Source organism: Myotis nattereri (genome assembly GCF_964212035.1).
Source record: "Myotis nattereri genome assembly, chromosome: 4".
Classification (NCBI taxonomy): Eukaryota; Metazoa; Chordata; class Mammalia; order Chiroptera; family Vespertilionidae; genus Myotis; species Myotis nattereri.
The window spans coordinates 80997613-81006995 of NC_138079.1; the positions used below are offsets into that span (position 1 = coordinate 80997613).

At 58.2% G+C, this 9383-nt stretch overlaps 1 protein-coding gene across 1 annotated transcript; it reads right to left on the reverse strand.

The window, feature by feature from the left end:
* Positions 1-721: 721 nt before the first annotated feature.
* On the reverse strand, positions 722-8721 carry MYL10 (myosin light chain 10; the record flags this gene model as incomplete). The annotated part of the gene is made up of 7 exons (XM_081088583.1): positions 8689-8721; positions 8375-8467; positions 7766-7841; positions 6785-6889; positions 3475-3553; positions 1117-1165; positions 722-820 (listed from the first exon to the last, which is right to left on the reverse strand). Exons 2-7 carry the CDS (start codon positions 8408-8410, stop codon positions 722-724), a joined length of 444 nt encoding a protein of 147 aa, XP_080944709.1. The 5' UTR covers positions 8411-8467; positions 8689-8721.
* Between the last annotated feature and the right edge of the window lie 662 nt (positions 8722-9383).

Consider the following 9383-nt stretch of genomic DNA (forward strand, 5'->3'; position numbering starts at 1 on the left):
TGTCAAAATCTATTGTTGCCAATATCTTCTCCAGCCCAGTGCCTTGCCTTTTCATGTTCTTCGTGTTGTCTTTTGCTGAACAGAAGTTTTAAATTTTTATGAAGTCCAATTTACGCACTTTTATTTTATGGTCGGTGCTGTGTGCGTCCTGTTTCAGCAGCACCCTTGGCCTACTCCTTAAACATTCCTGAATCAACCCCTCCTTTCCACCTACTTCGCCTCTGCTCAGTTCCTAGCTTCCAGGTCTTCCCTGGACTTGCTTCCCTTGTCCCCACCCCAATTGTTGTCCTCACTGCCTGATCTTCCTGCCCAGGGACAGGCTGGCTCATCACTGTGTCCCTGGGGCTGGCACGCACTAGATGCTCAATAAAAGCTTCATAAATGAAGGCAGTGTCCTGTGGCCCAGCTGGGGATCATTAAAACTGTCAATTAGTTCTAAACACTAGCTCATCAGGAACATTTGAGCAAAGCCAGGGAAGTAAAAAGTTTTGGAAAAACCAACACCATAGGAATGTTTAGCTTTCTCCCCAGCAGGAGCATTAATCACAAAAACTCAGACCTTGTTAGCATTATTTATTCCTGCTTTGCACCCACCCACAAAGCAAGGAGAGCCTTTCCCCCCACATGCTGGTCATAGGAGCTCCCATCGGGGGCCCCGACCCCCAGTGTTTGCTCCTTCTCACTACAGCCTCTGACTGTCGGGGCGGTCCGCGATCGCCTTCTAGTCTTTCTCTTCGCCATGCGTGATGACATAGCATAGGTTCCTGTAGTCCAGGTTGCCACACACATCTGGCGGGAAAGCGGCAAACATCTGCTTGATCTGGGGAAGGAGCAGGGAGTCGGCGTGGACCAGGGCCAAATAAGGGCCAGAGCAAGGGGTCGCCCAAGAGTGTCAGAGTGCAGATGGAGGCATGGCAGTGGAGGGCACGGAGGCCAGGGTCCCACAGCTTCCCCTCACCCCATCCTTCTTGTTCTCATCAAAGGACTCAAGGGAGACATCACTAAGAGTGATGTGAGTGGGGTGGGGTGGGGGTGACTGCTGAGAAGGGCTGGGCTGTGCTTTCCAGGAAGCTTCTTAGCAGTGCTCAACAGCACCCTCAAAACGCCAGAGCTCACCTCCTCCTCACTGAACCGGTCTGCCTGGGTCATGAGCTTCTCTTTGATGCTGCTCAAGGAAGAGAAAGGGTCAAGTTCAGGGGCAGGGCCACCCTGTGAGTGGACACACAGATCACAGGGGTGATGAGGGCAGGTGGGCTTGGGGGAGGAGTCCTGGTCCAGGGGTACACCAGTGAAGGTAGGGAAGGGGATAGGGCTGGCGCTACAGCCCCCAGATAGCCACGTGGGCTCAGACCCCACTCCACCTGAGCCTCATTTTCTTCCTTTGTAACACGGACTCTCCTCCCAGCATCAAGTGGGAACCAAATGAAATGACCTTGGGACTCTGACATGACCTTGGGGGCCACTCAGATGGTCCACTGTGCACTAATAATCAACCTCAAGGTTACTGAGGGTGGCCTCTTTGCCTTGGTTCTAGATGTCCTGCTTCCCCAGTTTGCGATGGCTGCTGCCGTGTGTGCAGTGTTCTACAGTGGACAGGTGCTCACACTCAGCCCAGGGACAGGGAGACCTATCCAGGTGCATGTCCTCATGGGCCTGCCCAGGGTTCATCTGCTCCTCATGGCCTTGGGAAGTGAGTGTCATTAACTCCATGTACAGAGAAGGAAACAGGTTTGGGAAGTGTAAGGATGTGTAGTGGCAGGATGGGGCCTGGCCCCCTGGGTGGTCCAGAGCAGCTGCCCACAGGAGCCAGAGCGGCCTGGGCCCGGAGGGGTAGCCGGAGATGAGACATGCAAGGTGAGTCTGAGGCTGCGCAGGAGGGACTGATGCCCTAGGAGCTGGGGGGAGGGGGCCAGAGGGCTCTCGGGGAGAGCAGGGAGCAGGGATGGCCCTGGGGAGTGAGCTGGGCCCTGGGCACCAGAGGCCTGTGTCGCCAGCAATGGCAGGCCCCGCTAAGGACCACGCACACTTTCCGTTATTCATGTTACTGCCGGACAGTCACAGTTTCCAACTCCCCAGGCTGGGGACTTTTCACAGACTCGGTTTCAACCAGAGCCTCCTTGTGGCCTGACTGGTGGGCAGCCACATCTTCCAGGCCCCCTATCCCTGGGCGGTGCCTTTGGTTCCCAAATTGGGTCTCCAGAGGGTTCCTCCCAGCCCTGGCCTTGCCCTGGTGGAGGCGAAGGTGAATGGCAGACGTGCCCCAGTGACTCCCCAAGCTCCTCAAGATGGACCCTCAGGGAGGGTGGAGAGGGCTGCAGCCCGGAGAGATCCTGATCACCCCCCCTACCCCTGGGGAGTGAGTGACTCACAACGCTGGGAGTGTGGGATGGTGAGAGTGTGAGACAAAGGAGACTGCCCCCCCTTCCCCTCTGCCCCCTGCCCTCTCCCACCCCTGCTCCACTAAGAGATGATTCTAACAGACAGCAAAACCAGTCTCACAGCCAATGCCTGAAGCGTCATAGTAACTGGTCCAAAAGCCTGTGCCTGGGGGAACCTTGCCTGCCCAGGGCCAGCCAGAGACCCAGCAAGGCCGTGGAGGCTCTGAAGGGAAGGCCCAGGGACAGCTCAGAGGTCAGTTCAGTGTCCCAGCCCCTGGACAGGTGGCCACTGCCCTGCCTGCCACCCTTGGCCCTCGGCCCTGAGCTTTCACTGGGCTGAGGCTCCCAGGCAGAGCGGATGTCAGTGCCCACACCTCTGTAATGCCAGCCCAGAGCCACCTTTCTCTCTGTGTTCCCAGCTGAGCCGGCCCCTTCCCATGGGCCCGCCTCCATCCTGATCCACTCAGGCCCTGAATCCCATTGGCTTTGGCCTCTGGTGTTTTACTTACCCATCCACTCCCCTCCATCTCAACAGCCCAGGCCTTCATGGTGGCTGTAACCTTCTCCTCTCCTCCTCCAGGCTGGCCTCCATGTTGCTCCTGCCTAACTCTTTCTCAAGCTCCCAGGGCAGACCCAGGGTCCAGGGCTGGTGAGTGAGCTACCCCATACAGGCCCTGCCTGCCTCTCCGTGCTCAGTCTCCCCACCCCACACCCACTCACCCCCTTCAGCCGCAGCCCACTCCTTCTCAGTAGCCTTGCACACACCAAGCCCTGGCACTTCGCTCACTGTGCCTGCATCTAGAATACTCCCTGCTTCAGCTCAAGCACCTTTAGTCATCCTTCAAGACCTGCCTCTCCCCCCACCTCGCCCCCGCCACTGGGAAGCCCTCCCTGATGACTTCAGACTCCCTACACACTTCCACACAGAAATGGGGGCACTGAGGCCCAGAGAGGGGAGGGACGTCGATGGCTGAGCTGGGCTGAGTTCTGGGCAGAGAGGAGACGGGGCTGCCACCCACCCGGACTCCACACCAGTTCCTTCACAGCGGAAGTTTCAGAGAGGGAAAGACCAACACGAAGGGCTGAGGGGACTTACAGATCCGCCTTGATGAAACCTTTCCCTTCAGGGTCGAACACCTTGAAGGCGTGGAGAATGGTCTCCTCTGGGTCCGTGCCTAGAAGCAGCACACATAGGCAAGGAGGGCGCCCACATGAAGAGAACAGGCAGCGTTCGGATGGGGGCTGGGGGTGGGCAGGCCCCAGGGCCCCTACCGAGGGCAAGGGCTTGGGGAGCTTCCTCCCAGCTTCCACTCCACTGTGGAAGCGAGGAAAGGGAGGTTTCAGGGAAACCAGGAATAGGGGTCATAGCCAAGGGCTCTGAGCGCTCACAACCTGCACAGCTGTGCGTGACCCTGACGAAGCATTTGCTACGTGCCGGACCTGCTGAGCGGCCCGATGTTACAGACAAGAAAATGAGGCTCAGCGAGGGTACATGACGTGGCCGAGTTCGCACAGCTGAGGCTGCCGTGTGATTAGTGAGGTGGGAGGGCAGCTCTGGCGCTTTCTCATTATCCGAGATGCGCACGACAGGCTGTGGGTAGGGAAGAAAAAGCGCTGCATTGGGGGCCAAAGGCGGGACTCGGGCAGTGGCATCGGAGGGGTCTGTAAGCTTGTCCCGGATGGAGAGGGGGCAGGTGGGCCAACAGGCTGTGGGGGGGGGGGGGCGGTAGGGAGGAGCATTCCTGGTTTTATCACTTGCATAGCATGGGCTTTAGGAAAAGAAGTCATTTGAAGAATTAGCTCTATTCCCACGAGGAGATTGAACATCCAGCCCCCTGGTTGTACAGATGGGGAAACTGAGGCCCAGGAAAGGAGGGTCTCACCCAAGGCCTCACAGGCTGTGTGAACGGCAGCAGGGGCCCTGGTGACCATATGTCGTGCTCCTTCCCCTCTGTCACACTGCCCTCCCACTCCCTTCTCCCCCAAGGGTGTCCCCTTCCTTCTTAAGGCTTGGCTGTGTCATTGGTGACATGGAGAAAAGGTGGTGTTTGCTGCCCACCTCCCAGGGTCAGTTATGACAACGTACGGTAAAGATCTGGACTAACATTATTTCCTCAAGTCCGCAAACACATCTGAGCGCTCTGCGCCAAGCTCCGCCCTGCAGCTTCACTGTTTGCTCCCCTGGATCCCAGAACACCCCACATGGTAGGTACTGATGTCCTCAGTTTGTCAAAAATGAAGCCGAGGCTCGGAGAGTCTCTGTTACTTTCCTGAGATCCCACTCATAAGGGGAGGAAGGATTTGAAGCCAACTCTTTGGACCTCCAGAGCCCCCTGCTCATTCCACCCCCCTGTGCTGCTGCCCATCGGACTGGGTCAGGTCAGCTGTGTCTCCCTCATCAGGCTGGGAGCTCAGGACAGGGTGTGTCGGGGTCATTAGGCATCTCTGAGGCTGGCCCAGGGTGACCAAGCCTGGCACAGTGCTGGCCTCGCAGCTACTCTCTTCTGCAGACTTTGAACCTCATCAAAAGGATGCAGAGTGGCTACACCTTCCCTCGCTGTTGGGAATCTCATGACAACGTGTCCTTGTCCTAATTAGAGGGCCGAGACAGTGCCTGCCTCAGCCTGGCTCCTGTCTCCCCTGCCGGCTGAGCACGCAGGCTCAGCCCGTTTGCATGACATGTTCAGCTGAAGCCCCAGTCCTGGCGTCCCTGCGAAAATGAGAAAAAGCTGCAAGCCAGCGACCCTGCCTGGCCTGGGGCAGAGCTCTTAGCTCAGTCATAGACCAACACACCTCCCTTTAAAGTCACCGGGTCACTGGCTAGAGTCCCACATGCCTTTCTCTGGGAGTGTCAGAGCCCCAGGTCCCTGGGCTTCTGAGCTCTTCCTGAATGTGGTCATGGGCTCAGGAATAACCCTACTGGCTGCCTGGGGAGGCGCGATGGCACTCCTGCGTGAGCTGGACAGATCCAGGCCCACGGCCTCCTCTCTCTCCTGCCCTCGGTCTCTTGTCTCTGACACAGGAGGGAGAGGCTGCCCAGTCATAGGTCAATTGCTGGCCGCCTCCTAGTCCAGAATCAGCCAGGACATTGTGTGTGGGGCTATCGTACTTGCCAGTAGGTCACAACCCATGAAAGTATTATGATTTTTTTTTACCAAATAAAAGCTGTGCAGTTAGGTAGGATCGTCCCTGTAGTGGGTTGAATCATGGCCCCCCCAAAAGATATACCCATGTCCTTATCCCTGGGACTGGGAAATGTCACCTTAGTTGGAAAAGGGGCTTTTTGCAGATGTCAAGAACGGATCTTGAGGTGGGGAGATGATCCTGGATTACCCAGGTGGGCCCTAGATCTTATGACAAGTGTCCTGTTAAGAGTGAAGCAAGGGAGGCTTACAGAAAAGGAGGCAGTGGACCACGGAGGCAGAGATGGGAGCGATGCAGCCACAGAAACTGGGAAAGGCAACAAGCAAGTTACCCCCTGGAGCCGCTGAGGGAGCAGAACCGCCAGATTTCATAGCCCAGGCTTCAGAGCCGAGAGAGCACATTGCTGGGTTTTGACCGTCAAGTCTGCAGTCACTTGTTACAGCAGCCCCGGGAAATCAACACAACGCTCATTTTACAGACAGAAAACTCAGGAGCAAGAGTAGACAAGCCTTGGTCATCCTGGGGGCCTGTGGGGGGCTAGGTATTGAACCCAGATCTAGCTGAGACAGGGAGGCATCAGGCAGGGGCACCCTCAGGGTGGGGTGGCTACAAGGCCCACCTCCCAGGGCAGCCGCAGCTCAGGCTGGCCCTTCCCTCTGACCATGGACCCTCAAGCCCAGGGGTTGGCACTAAGGGGCAGAGGGCAGAGAGGCTGGACTCCCGCCCCCCCATGCGCCCCAATGCCTGACATGACAATGGTTAGAGCCAGGAATTGGGGTCAGGTTCCAGCCCGACCACTTTGATGCTGCGACACCTGGGGCAATTGTAACGCCCTCTCTGGGCCCAAGTCTTCTCACTTATGAAGGAGGCCCCTCCCTCCTTTCCCCGGGGAAGGAACTGTGGTCAGCCGCTGTGACTTCCAACCCCACCTCCCCTGTCCAGCGGGCAGGGAGGCAGAGCAAGCAAGATGAGCCCAGGGGTAGGGAGGTGGCAGAGGCATCCTGATGGGGAGCAACGAGCTTTTACACAATTTGTCCCTCCGGGCCCCTCATGGCTCTGCAAGGAGGGGTTATCACAGTTACCACCGCTCTGTGGTGTAGAGGCGGAAGCCGAGGCCGGGCTGGGAAGGTATGTGCTCCTGGGGGTGACACCATGCTCCCAGCTGTGGTGTGCGTCAGTAGGGTGCACATCTGCACACAGGGCCCAGCCTGCCCACACCCACTCACCCCTCCCTGCCCAGGGCCACCTGGAGCCTCACTCACCCTTCAGCTTCTCCCCGAACATGGTCAGGAAGACCGTGAAGTTGATGGGCCCAGGGGCCTCCTTCACCATGGCCTCCAGCTCCTCGTTCTTCACGTTGATGCGGCCTGGGGAGGAGAGGGAGACGCCTAGGGCACAGTGAGGGGGAGAGCGGACCCGTGGCAGGCAGCCCAGGAGAGTAGAGTCCTGCAGGCTCCCAGCTCTACCGTCCACCCGCCCCGACTCCCTAAGGCCCCAACTCCCTAAGGCCCCGCCCACCTGCTGGGGGACTTTGGGAGGAGACCACATTCAGCCACAGTCAGCACTGGTCAGCCCCCAGCCTCATGCACTCAGCCACCACCTCGGCCTCCTTGGGAAATAGAGCAAGTTATTTGTTTGCCATCCCCATTTTACAGATGAGGAAACTGAAGCTCAAAGAATCTGAAGCTGAGGTGCATAGGGGCTGGAAGACCTGGGCCTCAGGCTCATTTGTCCCTGGAGGTGGCAACTGGGTGGCAGGAGGTTGGGACTCTGGGATTCCTCTTCGTTCCAGGGGAAAACCAGATCTCCAGGAGCTCAAAGCTCAGTCCAGACCTGACTTGGTTCTGCCCCCTTCCCCAACCTCAGCCCCCACCCACCCAGTCCCTGAGGCCCTCTTCAGGTCCTCCCTGGGCCTGAGAGGGTGCAAAAGCCTCCCTGGGAGCCAAAGCCCAGAGCCCTGGAGACCTGTACACATCTCCAGCCTCTCTCCCACCTGAGCCGTCTCTTGACCCCTCACCTCACCCCTGCCTCCCACTGCTGACCTTTGCACAAGTCGTTCCTGCACATGAAATGCCCTCCCCCTTCCCTGGCAAGTACTCCTCTAACAGCCAGGAATCCTTCCTGACCTTCCCTGCACCCCCAATGACACATGAGCCCCTCACACCGCCTACCCCCGGCCGCTCACTCTTTCTGGAAGCTCTGCTCTGCCCAAGCCCCCAGCCCCCACACTGCTGGTCACCCACCCAGGGCAGCAAAGGTGTCCCTCAGGTCCTCCTTGTCAATGAAGCCATCCCGGTTCTGGTCCATGATGGTGAAGGCCTGGCAGAAACACGGGCACTGAAAAGTCACCCTCCCACTCACCCAAGCCCAGCTTCCCTCCCCTGAAAAGAAACACCTCCCCCAAGGGGCTGTCCTGCAAACTGCTGCCCCAGCAACCTCAGTGCAGACCCCTCTGGCCACCCCGTTACCCAGCTCAGCATGACACCAGAGTGACAGTGATGGCTAACCCATGCTGAGCTCCTGCTGTGCGCCAGCATGCTGCTGGGGCTTCATGCCCAGCCCTCATTGCATGTTCACAGCAACCCCCGTTTACAGAGAGGAAATCTGAGGCTCAGAGAGAGGAAGGACTTGCCCGAGGTCAAACAGCAAGCAAAGGCTCGATAGAGAGGGTCATGCTGCCTGAGGACAGCAGTCACATCTGCAGGCTGTGAGGCGCACCATGGTGGACACTGAGAATAGTGACATCATCACGCCTCAGGGACGGAGGGCCGATCCCACACCTTACTGGCTCCCCAAGAGCTTTCTATGGATTACACAGATCCTCCGAGCGGCCCCAGGGGACACTGACCAACCTCTTTAAACTCCTGGATCTGGGACTGATCAAACATGGAGAAGACATTGGAGCTGGCTCCGCCTTCTGTTCTTTTCCGGGCTCTCCTCGGTGCCTGCGAGGTAGCGGGTGAGGCCTTGCAGAAGCCCCTTCCTCGGGAGGTCAGCCACTCACCACCTCCCAACCCTCATGCCCCTTCTCCCACAGCCCAGCCCAAAGCAGACAGGCAGGCAAAGCTCCTCATGGAGCCTTGCAGATAAGCGGGGTGGTTTCCCAGCCACGGCAAGAAGCCTACAGGAGCACCCACCCCACCGGGCCAGACAGCTGCTTCCTGACCTGGGCCCCCGGGCTCCGGAAGGCTGGTGGTCTGCGCCCAGCCTGTGAAGCAGAGAAGGGCATCTTTTCTAGCATCAGACCCCAGACGGGGCCCACCTCCTCTCCTGCCACCTCCCCAGTGTTCTCAGGATAACATTTGGACTCCTCCGCCCTGTGAGATCTGTCCTTTGTCCCTCTCCCCGAGCTTCCACCTCCATTTACCTGGGTCCTCGACTCTGTCCCAAACCCGCTTAGAGCTTTCTTCTCTCCCAACATTTCCTCCTGCCATTCCCATTACCTGGAGTACCTTCCCTGCCTTCCATCTGGCAGCATCCTCATCCTCTAGGCTCAACTCCTCTGCCACCTCCTCTAAGAAGCCCTCCCCGACCCCCAAGCCAATTTAGAGCTCCCCGATTCTTCCCTTCCTACCAGTCTAGGGCAGCCACATCCCGTATCACAGACTACACTGTCCTGCCATATCACTGTCTGTTCATCTCTGAGGTCCCCTGCCCCACCCAGGCTCAGAGTGGAGATCGGTTTGGAAATAGCTCCCCAAAGCTCAGGGGTGAACTCCCCAGCAGGTAGAGCAGGCGACCACCCACATGGAATAACTCCAGGGCTTCTTTCAGGGTGCCATGGTGCCCTGAGTCCGCTATTGAGCACTCACTGAACACTCTCAGTCCTCAAGAGCCCCTGAGGAGGCGCAGCCATCACTA